The sequence below is a fragment of the Alosa pseudoharengus genome, unplaced genomic scaffold, assembly GCF_046254945.1.
Source record: "Alosa pseudoharengus isolate Yale_2024_CS ecotype anadromous, Long Island Sound unplaced genomic scaffold, YU_APseudo_1.1 YU_APseudo_1.1_scf_8, whole genome shotgun sequence".
NCBI classification, from domain to species: Eukaryota; Metazoa; Chordata; class Actinopteri; order Clupeiformes; family Clupeidae; genus Alosa; species Alosa pseudoharengus.
Genome location: NW_027468870.1, coordinates 26,294,848 through 26,313,840, shown reverse-complemented (window position 1 = coordinate 26,313,840; position 18,993 = coordinate 26,294,848). Strand labels below are relative to the sequence as shown.

At 41.9% G+C, this 18,993-nt stretch overlaps 3 protein-coding genes across 6 annotated transcripts; 1 reads left to right on the top strand and 2 right to left on the bottom strand.

Moving 5' to 3' along the window:
- The first annotated feature begins 501 nt into the window (after positions 1-501).
- hif1al2 (hypoxia inducible factor 1 subunit alpha, like 2) lies at positions 502-6,786 on the top strand. Of its 2 annotated transcripts, none has more exons than XM_076274577.1 (14): positions 502-676; positions 1,663-1,943; positions 2,024-2,154; positions 2,266-2,350; positions 2,647-2,723; positions 3,297-3,472; positions 3,684-3,790; positions 4,023-4,170; positions 4,630-4,787; positions 4,880-4,959; positions 5,058-5,374; positions 5,640-5,733; positions 5,823-5,916; positions 6,024-6,786. In XM_076274577.1, the coding sequence occupies exons 1-14, from the start codon at positions 573-575 to the stop codon at positions 6,281-6,283; spliced, it is 2,112 nt and encodes a 703-aa protein (XP_076130692.1). In that variant the 5' UTR covers positions 502-572; the 3' UTR covers positions 6,284-6,786. The 2 variants fall into 2 exon arrangements, with proteins under 2 accessions (XP_076130692.1, XP_076130691.1); XM_076274576.1 differs by having other exon boundaries at positions 504-676; positions 5,637-5,733.
- LOC143112308 (prefoldin subunit 2-like) lies at positions 6,787-13,765 on the bottom strand. 3 transcript variants are annotated; one of them, XM_076274580.1, is made up of 4 exons: positions 13,676-13,765; positions 11,009-11,120; positions 10,476-10,599; positions 6,787-6,966 (listed from the first exon to the last, which is right to left on the bottom strand). In XM_076274580.1, exons 2-4 carry the CDS (start codon positions 11,053-11,055, stop codon positions 6,787-6,789), a joined length of 351 nt encoding a protein of 116 aa, XP_076130695.1. In that variant the 5' UTR covers positions 11,056-11,120; positions 13,676-13,765. The 3 variants fall into 3 exon arrangements, with proteins under 3 accessions (XP_076130695.1, XP_076130694.1, XP_076130696.1); XM_076274579.1 differs by having other exon boundaries at positions 11,009-11,097; XM_076274581.1 differs by having other exon boundaries at positions 11,009-11,140; positions 13,676-13,752.
- A 2,761-nt stretch (positions 13,766-16,526) lies between these two features.
- Positions 16,527-18,713, bottom strand: cd248b (CD248 molecule, endosialin b). The gene has a single exon (XM_076274578.1). The coding sequence runs from the start codon at positions 18,602-18,604 to the stop codon at positions 16,553-16,555; it is 2,052 nt and encodes a 683-aa protein (XP_076130693.1). The 5' UTR covers positions 18,605-18,713; the 3' UTR covers positions 16,527-16,552.
- Positions 18,714-18,993: the final 280 nt, after the last annotated feature.

Below are 18,993 nucleotides of genomic sequence, written 5' to 3'. Positions count from 1 at the left end.
GTTTAACAAACACAAAGCATTAAGCAAGCTGTTTTTTTTGCGCACTTCGCCAGGCAGGGAGCAACGCCAAATGCAATGATACGATATCCTATAGCTACCGTTATCGATATAGGCTAGGCCTACTCCACTGAAAGTTATCCACGTAGGCCTATCACATATAAATCCAGCACTATTTCAATCGCATAGCCTACTGCATGCTGGAACTCCAGTTAGCCGGCTGTCACACACCAAATCCAACTTTCTGACTTGGGCTTAATTCAGCACAGCAAGGCTGCTACTTTGTTTTTATTTGGACTTCGGATAGATCCGAACAAAACTTGCGATGGTAGGCCTAGCAAATTTAAAAGCACATTTCGTTCCTGGTCTTTTGGTACAGCCAATAATGTGTTTAGGCCATAGACTGTATGGGTTAGGCTAATTGGATCATGTTCAATGGGCGCGCACAAAAAGGAGTGGCCATGTGGATTCGAAACACTCGGCTGTCATCTAGGACTACGTTTGTTGCTCTATACCCAAGGGCCATGTGCAAGGATGGAAAATGTACTGTCTGACTGTAATATTTGGAGACCATAATGATTGAAGATTATATTGAAGCCACTCTGACAGATTATTTGAACAGACAGCTCAACAATGAGAAAGGGAACACCGAGAAAGTGAGTGAGCCAAAGAAACAGAGGTATGTCTGAAAATGTATTCATAAATATTAAAGAGTGATCTTTATAATTTACACTCAATTTTGTTATTCATAATTCCACAGGGGTTAAATATTATACTTAATAATCTAAATATAATAACAATATAATAATAATCTAAAGTAATTGGAATATTGTACATTTTTAATTTCTGAGTTGTTAGTATGTTTTATACATGTCAATACAGTATCAAAGTTGAATATAACTAACACAATTATTGTTATCATTTTAATCCAGTCTATATTATGGTTGCATCCTTGGAGATACAAATATGTTTTTTTAATACAAGACTAGGTTAATCTTTTTATTACACATGAAATAGTTTAAAAAACAGAATATGCATTCCTGTGGTTTGAATGAAGAGAGTAGGTTCTTATAATATCTCAGAGAGCCAGATCCCCTCAGCCAGTGTAGATAAGCTGGCGTGACGCAATCATGACGCTCCAGCCAGCAATGACAGTCAGTCTTGCCATAAATTTAGGTAGGCCGATGACGTGCCTAGATTTGTCTCACGTGAATCTCTGATGACTGGTGTGTTTGTTATGGAACCTAATCCTTTGCCCATCAAGTGGTTCTCCTTGAACTTGAGTATCCACATTTAATACATGCACCTTTATTTCCTCTCAGAAAAAAATAAAATGTGACACTGCAGAGTGTGAACTAATTTGATTGATTGACTTCATTTGATACTTTGGTAGAAGACATACAGATCGGCTTCTTGTCAAGGATAACACAATAAAGCTAAAAAAAAACAACATATAATGCATATTATCGCCAGTCAGCCATCAGTCATTCACTCCAACCCCACAAATCACTTTAAGCAGAGTTCAAAACTTGAGCGCCCTGCTTAAGTTTCTTAAATTTCTATTGGGCTCATCAGTTTTTCTTGTTAAAATTCAATGGGGTTTGACAGTCTAAAGATTGTGGTATTTCAAGGCAGAGGTATGATTATTCTGTTAACCTTTCATAGAACAAGCACAGCATGGAAAAGAGCTCAGTCTCGCATAGCAGCACGGGGTCGAAGGCAAAGAGAGAGGGAGCTCTTCAATGAGTTGGCTGACCTGCTTCCTTTACCCCCAAACACTGGAGCTCAGTTAAACAAGGCCTGTATCATCAGGCTTACGGCTGGATACCTGCATCTGAGAGCCCTTCTGGGCCCATCAACCTTCCAGCAAACACAAAACACTGAGGACATCATAGATGTAACAAGGCCACTTCCCCTCAAGTCCATCTATCCCTATTACAAGAGAGGTAGGACTTGCTCTGATAACTGGGAGCTATTCAATACCATTGCAACATTATGACATGTTGACTTCTTTTATTGTTTATAGCCATTCCGTCTATTTGTCTTGAGGAGGGACTTCTAGACTTAGCTCTTGGAGGATTTCTGCTTGTGACCTTCCTTGATGGCCGAGTTCTCTACACCACAGAGAATGTCAACAAATACATTGCCATCAACCAGGTTCACATCTGACTACTTTCTTTGTATAGTTTTTTAAGGTATTATATTTTATTTATTATTTTGAATGTTGATAGATCAACTATGTTCATGAATGATTCTTTATAAATATAGGTAGACCTTATTGGCCGAAGCCTGTTTGACATCATGCACCCATATGACCAGAAGGAGGTCAAACAAGTTCTTGCAAAATTGGCCGGTAAATATGATTACACACACTGGCATAAATTGACATTGTCAAAAAAAGTAGCAAGCTCCCGCAGACTGTCTTGCAGTTAAAACTTTATATTGCAACGTTTCGGTCAGATGACCATCATCAGGCAATATTTTTTTTATGTCGGTGACTTCTCCAACGCACCCGTCCAAAGGAGCTGTGCAAAAGTACTCAACGTTCTCATAAACTAACATTGTAAAAACTTTCACACATTTGTATGAAATATCATTCTTATACATGATTGGGAAAATAGTTACATGTTTGTATTCTGCTCACTTTAGGAAGTGTAGGGAGGCAGAAGTGCAGCCTTTTCTGGAGAACTAGGAATACAGTAAGCCTGAGGGCAGTATCCTGGACGGTGAGTGCAACCACATATACTATTAACTATTTGTCTGTTTTGGTACCTGTTCACAGGTTATGCAAACTGTTTTATGTATTTTATGTACAGCCAGGTGCATCTAAATTTCCAATTTGATTTCCATGACCTGTAAATCGTAATCAGATTAGATTTTTTTTTTAAAGGCTTGAAACATTTCACTTTATGTGTAATAAATCTAGAGTTTTTGAAATAAATGATGGGGTAAAAAAAAGAACTTTTCCATGATGTTCAAATATTTTGAGATGCACCTATATATTTTGAGATTTTATGCTTGCTGAAACAATACTAATAACAAATTGGACTTGAACACTCCCTGCCGTCTAGTCAATCTCTAAGGCAGAGATGGTTGATAAAGCGAGACGATTCATAGGGTAAATTCTGGTATCACTGTGATGTACAGTAGGGTTTGCAACTGCCACGCCCCTTTAGGAGTCTAGCGGGAGGTCCAGTGAATGGAAGAATTATTTTATGATTCATCTTGGTAACTAGACAATCTTTGGGTAAGGTCCATTACCTTCACTCCTCAGACACTCTTCCCCCTCTTGACCACAGGTGTTGCACTGCACTGGGGTTAAGGGGCCATCCCATCCCCTGGCCTTGCATTCCCTTCTGCTGCTGTGTCAACCTCTACCTGTGCAAGGTGTTGACCATATTCCTGCTGGTCTGAACCACAAGACTTTCCAGAGCATTCACAGCCCAGACATGAGATTCACTTCCTGTGACTCCAGGTTGGTGAATTTTAATTTAGTGTTATTCAATTTATCATATTTTTAACTACACTGAACCGTAATGATTTGCCTTCTTATACTTAGTTTACTATTATCTGATATTTTATGCTTTTACAATATTTTGCTGTTAATCATGTACAGTAAAGCACGTTGAATTGCCTTTGTGTATGAAATGTGCAATATATACTTGCCATGTCATTCCAATATGCAGAGTTTGGGAGTTGACTGGTTTCCAGAATACAGAACTCGTTGGACAGTCTGTCTATAAGTACTACCATACCATAGACTGCTTGAAACTTATGCAGTCCCATATCTGCTGTGAGTCTTAAAAAGTCCTTTTTTTACATTTACTAGTACTAAGTTGCAAAGTTGTTTATTACATAAACATTACTATGTGACATGAGTTTCAGTTGTATTTAAATTTATGCAGAAGATCGAATGTTAATTATCAATGTGATGTTACAGCATTAATTTTACTTACTGGAGTAAATTCATAATCAAAATTAAAAGTGTTTTGAACAATGACTTTATAAGGTTTTGTGTACGACAGTGCTTTCCAAAGGACGGATGGCCACCGGGAAGTACCGCTTACACCACAAACACGGAGGATATGTTTGGGTAGAGACAGAAGCATCTGTGGTGTACAACAACCAAACCAGACAGCCACAGACCATCTTCTGTATCAATTACGTGCTAAGGTGAGAGGCTGAAGTAAATAGGCTACACAATATTAATTACACTTTCTAATTTTGGTTGACTGAATCTGAAATGTCTGAAACACTACCAGTTTTACAGGGCTTAAAACAAGGCAAATTGCTGTGCCTGAAGTTATCAGAAACTTGAAGCCATTATATAATGATCTGCTTTAAATCTCAAACGGCCCACGCCTGACAGCTTTAAGCCCTGGTTCTATATTAATCAACCTAGAAAATACAGTATATAAGGACATGGAAAGTTGAACTTGGCACTTGCAAGTAACATGTGCATGTATTTTTGTCATTTTTGTAACACCTCAGTGTGCGCAACCCTCTCTGTTGCAGAGTGCAGCTATCTTTTGACATTTGCATTTTCAAAGATTAAAAACAGAAAAATAATCATGAGAGCATATTCCTCTCCACTCTCATCTCTCTGACCACTTCTCTTCTGTGTGACCACAGCGATGCAGAGCTACCAGAGGTAGTGTTTTCTCTGGAGCAGCTGGAATATTCCCTCAAGTCACATGGACTTTGCCCTGAAACGACGGTGTCTCCTGTACTGGCCCACACTGCTGGACAGGACACAGCAAACCGAGCCAACGGATCAGCCCTGCTCTCCAGTAAGGGAATTAAAATAAGAACAAATCTGGTATCACCTAAAATCTTGGCAGCAATGAAAAAATAAATGTTTGTGGTTTACCGTTTTCTAAAGACACTACTGGCCACACTAGACTCTCTGACAGCCCTGCAGTGTTCAACAAACATCTTTGTGAGAAAGCATCAGTGTCTTACGTGAGTAGTAGTTGCTGTCTTGAAATTTGCTGATTTCCACTGAAAAAAACCCCCATCTTTGTTTGATTCCTGGAAGTTTTGTGATTGTTTTAATCCAGGTCTTTCATCATGTGTTTCATGATGACAAGTGGTACAGGGACCTGGATGCTCTGGCCCCTTACATTCCCATGGATGGGGAGGACTCAGTCCTTTTGCCCATACAGGACTACCCAAGGCACAGACAGGAGTCAAGTCTTTCTGGGAATGGCCTGGATGTTCACCATTACCATAGGGGGAAACCACATGCTTCAGAATGTGTTTTGTGTTTTTCTAACCCTGCGGCAACCTACCCTGTCAGCCAGGGACAACCTCAGCCCCACTCATCCTGGACACAGAGGCACAAAATTATCAAAACAGACAATACTCATACACGGAGGTACTTGTCTACATAGTTCAAATATTAGCATCACACAATAGTATTGCATACAAAAATGATACCTCGTGTTTGTAAATGTATCTTTCTGTAGATGTATTCAACCCTCGTCACAGAGAGTGCAAATAATGTGAAGGGTTATAAAAAACTGAACTTGGAATCAAACAAAACCAACTCCTAAACAAATGTAAAAAACATGAAATGTATTGAAAGTAGTGTGCAATATTTTATGTTGCCTGACTCTTTGATTCAAAATCACAAACAGCAGAAATCTGCAGCCAGTCTGGGACTCTCTAAGTCCAATTGTTCAACAGGAATCAAACGCACCACAAGAACACACGCCACAAAATCCCCAGAGAGTGGTGAGTCATTATGTGAACATACTGTAACAGCACTGAATACATTTACTAACTACATGAATTGTCTAAGTCTTCTCTTATTCTTTGTACAGAAAATTACATCAGTTCAGTCTTCGCAGTACAAACATCCCCCAAACAGCAGACAATCCACTTCACATCCCTACCCCACATGGCAGAGAATCAGAGGTACATCATTTCAAATAAGACAAAACGTCTATACTGCATTGTTAAAACAAATGGACTTGTTAACACGGGATCTGTCTGATCTTTCTACATCTATAATCTCTGTGCAGATCGAGAGATATACACTGGTACTCATAACTTACCAACGTCAATGCAGAGGCGTTCTGGACACATCAGGAACCTCCAAAGGCCTGGTAAGCGCAAGGACTATGCCGAGGGACAAGTGGACTCATTTTCATTGAACCTACCAGTGCTGAGCCATAGTGAATGTGAGGTTAATGCTCCTCTTGGGCCTACCTTTTACCTGCTCAGTGGTACAGAAATCACTTCTGTTCTTGATCAGGCTACTACCAGGATCTCAATGGGATGAATGTATAGTTCATATACTTTAAGAACACCATATGTGTTCACCTTAGCAACATTGTGACAGGGCCATCATTTACTTAATAAACTAGGCTTAATATATCTTTCTTCTTTTCTGTGACCAAATTTTGCTGTGCTGTACAATATGTTATAGAAGATGCTACACAAAAGGCTAGCCAGAAAGAATTTATTGCAACATGGTTTATTGTGAATTTAAACTCTACATAGTTATGGACAGTCATTGTGCACCCCCTAAATACAGGGAGCTGCTAGAGTGTGTGTTACACGTAAACATTAAACACTCCTAAGCATACATAACTCCTCCAAGCTATAGCCCTACAACAACATCCTTCAGCATTAAATAGGAACGAATTATTTCTCACATTTAACTTACGATTACCTACTTTGGTCATTCACAAAACCTGCATTTAAAAAAGTGCTCAAGAGTAGAGTAAACTAGACCACCTTTACTTCGGAATGTGGAACCGTGTCCATTAGTCAGGCTCAGAACTAGGACACTAGGACCCCTGTGCCTCCACCCTTTGTTCCTGCACCTTCCCTCTCCTCAGTGGCTTTGTTTGACGCCTCTTCCTCTCCAACTATTCGGATGTTGAAGCGTTCCCGATACTCATTCAGCTCCTGCCCTTTCGCCTGCATCTGTGTGTTGAGTGATTCAACTATTTTGGAGATCTAGGCAGAGAGAAAGCCACAAACACATGTTAATAGAAAATATGTGTAAAATATAAAAAGCATTGTTTATGACCATATCCTCCAGAGAGCACAAACCAGCTGTCTACTCTAGACTATGAACATCAGTGCCATAATAACTCAGTCAAAGCTCCCCGATGATTTTTATTTGCAGACAGCAAATAAGTTAACACTCTAGTCTAATATGAAAGTAATCCCTTCATTTTCATTTTCTGTATAGTTCCTGTACATTTTCTGTAAAACTCACTGTTAAAGATAAAAAAAAAAAAGAATGACCTGCATGTTAAACATCAGCAATAAAACTAGATGTACCGCGTAGCGGTACAAAATATGACCGCCGCTCAGTCCTGCACATCCATTCCGCGAAAATAAATCATATTAATGAATTTGTCTCCATCTTCTACTCCATTCCCCACTCTTGAAACTTTTGTGTATGCTTGTTTGAAATGTGTGTTTGCACACATTCCGCACACAAAGTAGCCTACTGGCGCTGCAAAGGTGAATAGATTTGTTTCTGGGCCAAAAAATCTGTAACATTGTTATAAAACCTTTAAAATCTCTAAACAATCACAAGTAGGGCAGTTCATCACAGTCCATCCATTGCAACTGGACTGATGAAAGGTACACCTGTAGGCTACATTGTATTTGGGAAAAGCAGAAGGTAGCAGCATAATGTATTTATTTATTTATTATTAAACAAAACAATCCCTGTCAGTTCCATGCAGTTTTCAACCGCTATCAAGAAGAGAGGTCATGTCATGGATTTTTGTGAATGTTTCTTCTTCTACATATGCATAAGTTTAGTCATCTAGTTCAAATGATATTCAGCTTTATTGTCAATGCACAAATGAAATACCAGTAGTCTAAAACAAAATGCCGTTTTTCCCAGTGGTGCAAATAACTGACATGTCCAAAGGGCCTTCATGAAATGCGTTGCGAGACTGTTCATACACATTTTAACGGGCAAAGTTGAAGAGCTACTCTCCGTTATTGTTTGTGCAAATAATATGCTGATTCATGTTCCCTTGCATTTTGCAACCATGAGGTCAATGGTTAAGCTCAATCTTTTGACGCAATCTTTTGATTTTCACCCAGCCTAGTCCATGGTAGGCGCCCGATAGAAATATTGTTTAATTTTGCGATTGAGATATCCACGCACTGGCGCCCCCCCTGCGACGTGTTCGCCCCCCGGTTTTAGAGCTATTCTAAATGCAAAAATGCATAGAGGGAGTTATGACAAAACCGTGACTGTTAACAAACTATAAGCTATATAAGGTAGGCCCTATGCTAGGCCTATTACACAACACAAATTGTCGCTAGGCTATGCTGGCGACCCAAATAAAATCTCCGTTGGAACCAATGGCTTACACCTTACAGTATCAAGCTGCCACCTCTTGGCGAAAAAGTTAATAGTTTTGCATATCATTAGTAATACATTTCACGTAGCTGTGAATCACGGAAAGGGCGAATGAAGTGGACACTTCTAAACGGAACCCAACCCACTGTACAGTAGCTCAAGGTCTGTGGCTAAAGCAGCCATAATGAAAGCGTTATCATTGTTTGGATACTTCACACACACGTGTTTTTTAATCGCATAGACTACAACTACCAAGCTGGAATCAAAGCACATCGACTCCCCTCTCACACCCTAAACACGCACTTCGAACAAACAAAAAGCGCCTCAGTCTCACGGAATAGCCATAGGCAAAACTGTATCTGACCCTTGTAACGTTGGTACTAAATCATTCATCGCAAAGAATGATTTTTGTAGCACGTGCAACAAATATGTGTAGGTACAGCCCTGCCCTGAATACATCTCAACGTGCGCTCTAAAACATCTGGTTTAAATGGAGATTGTAGATCATCACGGGATCATAGACAGGTTATCTTTCAGGTAGCCTATATATTTTCCATTAAAAAACCATCACGTAGCAAACGTGTTGTGGCTAACTCACTTAGCTCCTGTTAGTAGCCTAGGTTATGGTCATAAGCAAATGAGATGACAGTCGAAAGATACAATTAGTGCTGTTATCGATTTGCTTGGTAGCTTATAAACGCATTTATGGTTTTCTACAAATACATCAATAATCAAATTGGCCTCCATCACTCAACCATGCTAACGGTAACATTATTTTACCTACGTTCTGCTATTGATAGGATTAACGTAGCCTACCTGCAGTAAAAAACAAGCATGTCCGATAAACATTCTCAGATTTATTTCGGCTTCAAGAGGAAATGGGAATTACATGTCATGCAGAAATCATCCTACCCTTAGACGTTCTCTGCGGTAAACTACTGTAGCCTACAGTCTTGTCCTTGTAGGAAGCATAGTGTCTTTCCAACCCATTTAAGATTAACTTCCAACAAAATTACGTCTCACTGCAACGATGCGCCATCTAGTGGACAAACGACTACTTATCGCCAATACTGGAAATGCAGCCATGATGATGATGATGAATATTTATTTTGGCTTTCTTTTAATCCTACTGAATTTGTAATTATGTATCGGCCGTTCTAATACCGATAGTATGTGGGTGCCTGTGTGTGTGTGTGCATGTGTATATGTGTGCACCATAATCTACAGGCCAATGAGTGTAGAGTCACTAAATGTACACATAACTTAATTTTTTAGACCCCCCCATGGATGAAATTCTACGAAACTTGGCATACCCCCAGAGAATGTCAGGTTAATCATACACATAAAATTTGGTGCAGTTCTGAACGTCTTTACTGAAGAGAGGGGCGATTAAAGCAGAATGATATTGCATTTTCATTTTTTACCGGGGGGGTGCAAATCACAAATGAGTGATTATGGGCTAAGTTGATGTGGGCCCTTGAGACCAACATACCATAAAAATTTCTTCATCCTCGGTGCCACGGTTCAGGTAGTTATTGAGGAAAAACTGCATTTTTTGGGTTTCGGGGGGCCCAGCGCGGAGGGGGAGTGGCCCCCGGGGACCAAACGAAATTTTTCCGTAAAAGTCTAGTGGGGCTACATACCCACCAAATTTCATGTGCCCTGGTGTTTCGGTGCCCCGGGTATCGTTGACCAAAATTTCAGGAAGTAGATGACGGGAAAAAAAAAAAAAAAAAAAAAAAAAAAAAAAAAAAAAAAAACTTTGACAATCCCTATATGACCGCTTCGCTAGCTTCGCTAGCGGCGGTCATAATAATTATAACACAGTTGTGATTATTTGCATCTGTGGGAAAACATTTATGTGAGCTTGATAAATGCAAATATTCATTAAATTTTACTTTTGAAATCAGAACACCTCAAATACAATTTGCATTCAGAAAATGTGTGGGTGAAATTCTTTTAAAAAATCAACTGCTGAAGTATCATTCCCTATGTGGTAAGTGCTATCTTACACAAAGACGCAAACTGATGTCTACATGTCACTGAGGTCAGTATCTGAGATGATGTCTGCAGATTTGTCAAGTTAGGGCTACAATAATCTACAGGAATTGAATGGTGCACAGTGACCTATTACCTGTTCTTTATTGCTCTCAAGTGCAGGGAGGACCTCCTGCACCGTTCTTTCCACAAGGACACCCCCAATCAACCGGTAACACTTTCGACTTGGATCTGCCTCTCTGAGAGCATCGATAACAAGACTGGTGGAAGGAGAAAGAAATTGCAAGTAACTTCAGTAATTAAGTGTATGAGGCGCTCGTATGAGAAAACGTAGTGTATGTGCAAGCTTTTCATGTGCATGTGGAAGAAAGAGTAGTGTGTGCGCAAGAATTTCAAGAACATATGCAAGAAAAAGTACATGTGAAAGTTTTTAGTGCATATGCAACCTATTCTTAATATTTGGCCTAGGGGGCCATAGGGTGTAACCACATGCCGTTCTCTAGGCTGCAATCGTAGGCCTACATCAGTTATCTAAACGTATGCAAGGTAAGGCAATGCAAATTAAATGCGCTAGGCACAATTAATTTAATTCGAAAGCCATGCATCTGATGATGAAAAGAAGCTGATGATTGACATGCTTGAGAGAGACTACAGATCTCTCAAAATTACCTGTGTTCATTGGTTTCCATCTCCAGTTCCGCTGCTTTTGTGGCCATGCTCCGTTGTTCCTGGCGAAGTCGTTGAAAACCAGCCACTACCTGTCTTACAAGGTAACGACCAGCTGATGGAAAGTAGAAAAGACTACGAGGTTTCCAGTGCGGTAAAATTAGAATGATTTTGGATATTCGGCAGACATTCGACTGAATTGATTTACTGTTACAACGTTGCTTGTTAATCGTGTGTCGCACACATCTAAGATTCTAGGCTTATAAATCACACAATTAAATCCCGTTTACAGAGGTCTCCAGCCCACATTTGGTGAAAAGAAGACCTCATTTGGTATTTTGAAGCCACAATATTTCACTTGTAATAACATGCTAACGCAAAACAGTAGAAGCACGCCGCAAACGTTATACACAACCTATTGCTCTGGACTACCTTTCACAGCAGTTGGTTTTTCAAAATAATAGTCCCCCTTCTGTATTCAACGATGCACACAATTTTCCCATGCCAATATTTCAGGCTGTGGTGCACTTGTGGCCAAATAATTCACACCATTTGAACCCTGTTCTGCAGCTGTTCGTATCACAGCCCATATTTTTTGGAAATAAGAGTTCTTTTTGTGTTTGGGGGCCACTTGAAATATTTTACGTGTAATAACACGCTAACGCAAAGCAGTAGAAGTACACCGCAAACGTTATAAAGAATCTAATGCTATGGACTACCTTTCACAGCAGTTGGTTTTTCAAAATAAAAGTCCTACATCTCTATTCAACAATTTACATAATTTTCCAATGCCAATAATTTCACGCTATGGTCACTTGTGGCCAAATAAATCACATCATTCTAACCCTTTTCTGGAGCTCTTCGTATCACAGCCCATATTGTTTGGAAATAAGACTTCATTTGGTGTTTGGGGACCACTTGAAATATTTCACTTGTAATAACATGCTAACGCAAAGCAGTAGAAACACACTGCAAATGTTATAAAGAAACTATTGCTATAGACTACCTTTCACAGCAGTTGGTTTTTTTAAAGTAAAAGTCCTATTTCTCTATACAAACATTGACATAATTTTCCAATGCCAATATTTCAGGCTGTGGTGCACTTGTTGTTCAATAAATCACACCATTCTAACCCTCTTTTGGAGCTCTTTGTATAACAGCCCATATTTTTTGGAAATAAGACTTCATTTAGTGTTTGGGACCATATGTAATATTTTACTTGTAATAACACGCTAACACAAAAATGTAGAAATACACCACATATGTTATTAAGAACCTATTGTTATGGAATATCTTTCACAGCAGTTGGTTTTTCATAGTAAAAGCCCTACTTCTCTATTCAACAGCTTTCACATGCCAATATTTCAGCGTGTCAAACGTGTCAGGAAATAGGTCACATCATTTTATCGCTCTCATAGAGATCTTCATGTCACATCACATATCTTCTAAAAAATGTAATTGTGTGGTTCTGTATGGCAATTTGCAATATTTCACTTGTAATAACATGCCCAGGCTTGAGGCATGGCACAAATATGACAAAGAACCTATACCTGCACAGTACCTTTCACACAGGTTTTTTTAAAACAAAAAAGTTCTACTTTTCTAACAATCAACCTAAGTTTCCTCGGAAGGTGTAAAGCTGTGATACGAAGACCTCCAGAAGAGGGTTAAAATTGTATGATTTATTTGGCCACAATTGCACCACAGCTGGAAATATGGGCATGGGGAAATTACTGTATGTCAATTGTTGTATAGAGATGTAGGATTTTTATTTTGAATAATCAACTGCTGTGAAAGGTAGTCCATACCAAAAGATGCTTTATAATGTTTGCGGTGTGCTTCTACTCTTTCGTGTTAGCGTGTTATTACAAGGGAAATATTTCAAGTGGTCCCCAAACACCAAATGAAGTCTTATTTCCAAAAATTTGGGCTGTGATAGAAGAGCTCCAGAAAAGGGTTAGAATGATGTGATTTATTTGGCCACAAGTGCGCCACAGCCTGCAATATTGGCACGGGAAAATTATGTAAATTGTTTTATAGAGATGTCGGACTTTTATTTTGAAAAACCAACTGCTGTGAAAGGTAGTCCATAGCAATAGATTCTTTATAACGTGTGCGGTGTGTTTCTACTGTTTTGCGTTAGCGTGTTATTACAAGTGAGATATTGCTGCTTAAACACCAAATTAAGTCTTCTTTTAACAAAATGTAGGCTGTGACATGAATAGCTCTGTAAACGGGATTGGCGCCTAGAATCTCATGCGCCACACACAACTAACAACGCATGTTTGTAACAGTAAAATCAACTCAGCCGAATGTCTGCTGAATATCCAATCTGAATCTAATTTTACCGCACTGAGGTTTCCTATATTGATACGTTATATTGTTCTACAGAGAACAAGACCGATCAATCTCAATCTGTGACTAAGTTACCTCGGAATTTCTTGTATTTAATGCTAACAGACATTAGAATTAGACAATGCACGTTATGATTAGACATTGAATTTTATCACAAGGACAAGCAAAATCATGCTAAGCTAGCGTTATCTGGCTAGGCAGTAGTGGGATGCCAGTGCCACTGACATCAAGTGCTAAAACAACATGCAACCGCCCACGATAGGCAACTTTTTCTCAGTGCAAAGACATGAGCTCACATCTCAGTTAATAAGTTACCTGTTCGGCAGAGGTAGGGGATTGTTTCCCTCCAGAGTTGATAGCTTTGGTCCCTGCCATACTGTTATTACTGTCGTTGGTCGCTGCCATATTGGATGAGTACAAGCGATGAGTAGGCTACAGGATTTGAGGAATAATCCAAGTGATCAAAAACAGGGGTGAGTTGAACACATGAAAGGAAATAGAATTAAAACTTAAACCTTTTTCACATGGATTTCTGAATATTATAGGCTACAATTAGAATATGAATTTTTAACATTAAATGTACAGTAGGCCTAGGCTTAAAAATATGTGCACCGCATAAATCAGTTCAGACTCAGTCAGATAGGCTCAGTTCACATTCAGTTGTGTTTTATTAAGATATTGTAGCCTACCATAAGCCTACTAATAATATTGCTAACATTGCTGTCAGTTCCACAATTGAGTAGGCTAAGCTATTTTAATTTTCTTTCTTTTACTTGTCTTTTTTTGACTGCTAGATCTAGATTCCTGAGGTGACATGGTGGCCCTCAGAGAAGCAGAGAATAAAAATGATGCCTACTGTATGTAAATGATTTTGCCTTATTGTGAAATCTGTTGGTAGAAAGGCCTAGCCTGCATGATGCACGCGTCAGCTACCATAATTTCCCAACTATTAGCCGTAAAACACTGCGGCTTATACACAATGCGGCTAATACACAGGAAATTACTGTGAGAGATGTCATTCTTCTTGTTGTTTGTGAGTGTGGCATCACCGCATATTTCAATGTCTAAATAGCCTAAAGCCTTAAAATTTAGCCTTAAGCCCTAAAATACTTGTTTGCTCATGAGATGTTATGGCCAAAAGTGTCACATGTGGACCACTATCCTGCTTTGAGAATCCTGCTTTCTCACAGAACAGCAACCATAGGCCATTATTTCCCCTCCAACAATGCCTCTGCATTTGGGCAAGAATCATTATTAAAGTCCCATTAAGCAAGAGTTATTATTTACCTTATCTTCACTTATCACCTTTATTGGTACTCCTTTAACATAATTTTGCAGGGCTCCATGAAAGTCTGTCGGTGGCTCTGCATGTAAAATAAATGACACTAAAGTGAAAAAGGTCATTTCTACAGTTCCAGGAGTGCGGTGACAGGGATGAAATTCTCTCTGTTATGAGTCATTTTACAATCAAATTGATGTTGAAGCTGTTATATTAAGGCGAAATAGTTGCATAATGTTGCTTTAAAGGTAAATCCATCCGTCACAAATATGATGGTGAAGTATGATACATCACTCCGGAGAGTTGTCAGTCTCTGACTCAGTAGAGTCTACTGGCAGCCGGCGTTACGCCTCCGAAGGCCATGCCAGCTCCCTGACCCAGCCAGCTCATAAAAATGTCAACTCCTTTTGATAATGAAATGGCAACCCCCTGCTGGCAGTAACACGGGGAGCACTAAATAGATTCAGCTGTTGGAGTATAGAAAGGAAACATCGGAAGTAGACATATGACCACAACAAAATTACCACAAATAAAACTTAAACAAGACGAATGGTTTGAGTAATATATATGGCAGTGTTTCATCACCATGCAAATGCCAAGAGAAATTACATTAAAGCTCACTTTTGCATTTCAGGTCAACTCGGGTGACCCACACCCATATAAAACCCTACAAACCAAACCATGATATCAGTGAGGTCTTTGATGTGCTTGCCATTGTATTTACACGTCTGCCGTACCAAATTATCAAGTTACTATATATTTTCTCTGGTTTTGTTTCTATCAAAAAAACAACTGAAAGCAAAAAAGAGGCATAAATTACACCAGCTTTAAGTCAACCTCTCATCTCAAAAATATATGGAACTCTTTGAGAGAGTTTTCCAGATGGAACATTCAGTGTCATGCTTCACTGCTTCACATCACTGCATACATTCAGTGTGGTGTGACAAAATTCTTTCCACTTGCCTGTTAAGAAACTGACAAGAAAAACAAAAGAAGTGTGTTTTCATTTTTTAACCAAATGTTATTTCTTTTTAAATCACAACAAGATTTTGATGACAAAATTTGTTTCAGTGCTATGGGTGTGAAGCATGATATTTTTTACACAAGTATAGGACTAGGACCATTTTGTTTTACTCACTATTAAAACCTTTATACCCTTGACCCAAATAACTGTTGCATGCATTACAGCCCAATAGCTGATAGAGGGCGCCAATACTCCATACACATTTCAAGTTCCATATGGAACTCTCAAGGCCTGGAAGGACTGAATCAGAAAAATAAAGGTCTCACATTTGCTTTTTTGTTTGAATTAATATCTTTTCTCTGGACATGAAGACATCATTGATCATTGTGGCGCTTCTTGAAAGATAGACCTACTATTCTGCAGTAGATATTTTTGTTTGTAGGTAGGATGCAGGGTAGGGTTTAGAAATAAACAACATGTAGATACACATACAATGTATTGTTTCAAAGCGATATTCTTACAAAAGTTTACTTCACAATAAATCAGTCAATTTTGCATTATTTTTCCATTTAAACCACTACATCTAAACACGGGGGCTTTGTTGTCAATAGTCTGTCCAATGAGATGCAGAATCACTGATTTGGCGTCTGTACATTGTACAGAAAATAAAGAATTCAACCCATTTCAGACACACAAATGTACTTTTCTCTAATTAAACTAATGAGAAAGATAGCCTACAAGAACGATAGTCAGGGCCATACCCTTTTCCTCTCCTCAGATTTCCACAGGATTTTTTCAGGTGAGAGTGTCAGTGGAAAAAACAAAGCCCCATTTGTGAAACTGTTTGTGTAAACCCTGCATCTCCATCTTATCGAACTGTTTCTGTGCAAACACATTCTCTCTCTCTCTCTCTCTCTCTCTCTCTCTCTCTCTCTGGGCTATTCTCTGCTCAGGCCCGTGACTTGGCTGTGCTTGCTTCTGCAGGTTTCGAGGCGGTGAACCATCGGTAGCAGTCTGTTGTCCCTTTGCCGCGCGGCTCCACGGCGCAGCTGGTGCAGTACACGATCCCCAGCGCCAGCATCACCACGATGAAGACGCACAGCGGCACCAGGAGCGCCACCAGCAGCCAGCTCTTGTCGTGCTTCCGTTTCCCCCCCTCGGGCCGTTGCTCCGCCCCTGCAGCAGGCTCCACTGCGTCTCGCGGTGGGGAGAGAGACGCCCTGGCTCCGTCGCCTGCTTCCTCAGACTCCAAAACCACATCTTCCCTTATCCTGGACGACACGTCGTCTGGCGGCCCATAGGAGTCAATGGAGTCGCTCTCTGCCACCTGTGAAGGTGTGTCCAATAGGGCCTCCTCAAAGTCAAAGGAAGGAGTGAGGATTTCCTGATGTGTGGCGTGTGGCGCCTGGGTTGGTGAGAGCTCCTCTGATGGGTTCTCTGTGAACCATGCCAGGTCAGTGGGAAGCCACTCGAGATTAGGTAACTCGGTCAGCCACTCCAAAGGTGTGGGGTCAGTCAACCAGTCAGGCATTCTGGGAGACCAGGAGAGGTCGGGCGTCTCGGGGCCCATAGTGTTGGCTGGAGACTCACTGGGCATCATTGTTGACGTCATTTCCGCATCCTCAGGCAATGGCCTGCAGCTGTAATAGTCATCCTCAAGTTCGTATCCCTCATCACAGTGGCAGTCGAATCCTCCCATGTAATTTCGGCATATTTGGTGACAGCTGTCCGAGTTTTGGCACTCGTCGATGTCTTGGCAACGGACGGGATCCTCGGGTACCTTGGTGTAGCCGTCGGTACACTGGCACTCGAAAGATCCAGGTGTGTTTACGCACACCTGCTCGCAGCTGTCCTCCCTGCACTCATCCACATCAACACACTCGCCGTTCTCGTCCGCCTGGTAGCCGTCCAGGCAGCGGCACTCGAAGGTGCCCGGCGCGTTGACGCACACCTGAGGGCAGGGAGTCCGATCGCACTCGTCGATGTCCAGGCAACTCTTGCCGTCGGGCGCCAGCAGGTAGCCGTTGGAGCACGTGCAGCGGTGGCCGGTGGCCGTCAGCTCGCACTGGAACTCACACTGGTTGCCAAGGCAAGCGTCCATCGCCTGGCAGCTCTGGCTATCCTTCCCCAGCTCGTACCCGGCGGAGCATGCGCAGTAGTAGTGGTCTTCCGTGTTCAGGCAAAGGTGCGCGCAGCCTCCATTCTCCACCTCGCACCAGTTCTTGGGGCCGTCCGAGCAAAGTGGCGCATCCCTTGACCAGCCCACGGTGCCGTCCTCCTTTAGCATGCACAGGACGGACTGGTCTTCCTTAGTTCCCTCTGGGCAGGGCAGTGTGGCCATAGATCCGAATGGGACGTGGGTCAGCAGGGTGCTGATTAGGTGGAACGGCGTGGTGTAGCGCGCCGGTTCTCCGCCCTCCTGGTCCAGCACCGAGCACATGCCGCGGTAGGCGAAGCGGCACAGGAAGCCGTCCACGGCCAGCGCGCAGGAGCCGTCCAGCCACTTGAAGTTGTCCCGGTTGCTGCGGGTCTTGTCGGCGGTGTTGTGCGTCATGACCACGCAGCGGGGCGCCGCGCAGGTGCTGGGCAGGTCTTCGCGCTGCCAGTTGGTGTACTCGGTGTCCTGGTCGCCCGTGATCCAGGTGAAGCCACGCAGCGGCTTGGTGGAAGAGCACTGGCGCGGCTGCCGCTGGAGCCCGATCCACAGGCGCATGCGGACGCGCGGCCCACGCCGCTCCGTGGACGACAGCAGCTCGTGGATCAGCTCGGCCTCCTCGGTTTTCTTCACCGTGGCCAAGTTGCCTCCTTTCTCCCTGCAGGTCCGCCAGGAGTCCCGGAAGGTCTTGCGCTGGAAGTAGACGGCGTAGCAGCCCTCGTCATTGCAGATAGCATCCTGCTCCTGGAGCTCCTGGCTCTGAGTCCCCAGTGGGCACCAGGTACTGACCAGTGCCAGCAGCAGCAGACAGGGGCACACCGGACAATGCATTCTCCTCTTTTCCATAACAGCGTCCTTCCGAATGGCCAAAATGTCCTGGCTGGTCCTCTCGGCTCTCCTCACTCCTTTAGGCTTTCTAGCTTTTGGATTTTTCTTCTGGAGAGACAGGAGCTTCCTCCTCAGCAAAGTAGTCTAACAGCCGCGACCAATCCTCCCTGCAGCCGTCAGCACTGCTGCTGCACTGAGATGGAACTTTCCTCTGGTTCTCCTCCGGAGGAGAAAGGGAGACAGAGAGGGAGGGCACAGACGTTTGTTTTTGGAAGAGGGGGGCGGGTAATAACAGTGTGCGAGTCAAGGTTTTTTGGGGAAGGGGGGAGGATGGGGGGGGGGGGGTGTCTGGGCCAGTGGTTTCCCCAGTGCCGTATGGTTTTCATAAGTCCATTTAAGGAAATAGC

What these genes read in the sequence shown, in the direction of transcription:
- hif1al2 (XM_076274576.1), top strand. Translation starts at nt 573, where the DNA reads ATGATTGAAGATTATATTGAAGCCACTCTGACAGATTATTTGAACAGA. An exon ending in AGTTCTTGCAAAATTGGCCG is followed by an intron (nt 2,351 to 2,646) that starts GTAAATATGATT and finishes TGCTCACTTTAG; the next exon opens with GAAGTGTAGGGAGGCAGAAG. An exon ending in AGAAAGCATCAGTGTCTTAC is followed by an intron (nt 4,960 to 5,057) that starts GTGAGTAGTAGT and finishes GTTTTAATCCAG; the next exon opens with GTCTTTCATCATGTGTTTCA.
- LOC143112308 (XM_076274579.1), bottom strand. Translation starts at nt 13,765, where the DNA reads ATGGCAGCGACCAACGACAGTAATAACAGTATGGCAGGGACCAAAGCT. An exon ending in ATGGAAACCAATGAACACAG is followed by an intron (nt 10,600 to 11,008) that starts GTAATTTTGAGA and finishes TCCTTCCACCAG; the next exon opens with TCTTGTTATCGATGCTCTCA. An exon ending in TTGAGAGCAATAAAGAACAG is followed by an intron (nt 6,967 to 10,475) that starts GTAATAGGTCAC and finishes CTCTCTGCCTAG; the next exon opens with ATCTCCAAAATAGTTGAATC.
- cd248b (XM_076274578.1), bottom strand. Translation starts at nt 18,604, where the DNA reads ATGGAAAAGAGGAGAATGCATTGTCCGGTGTGCCCCTGTCTGCTGCTG.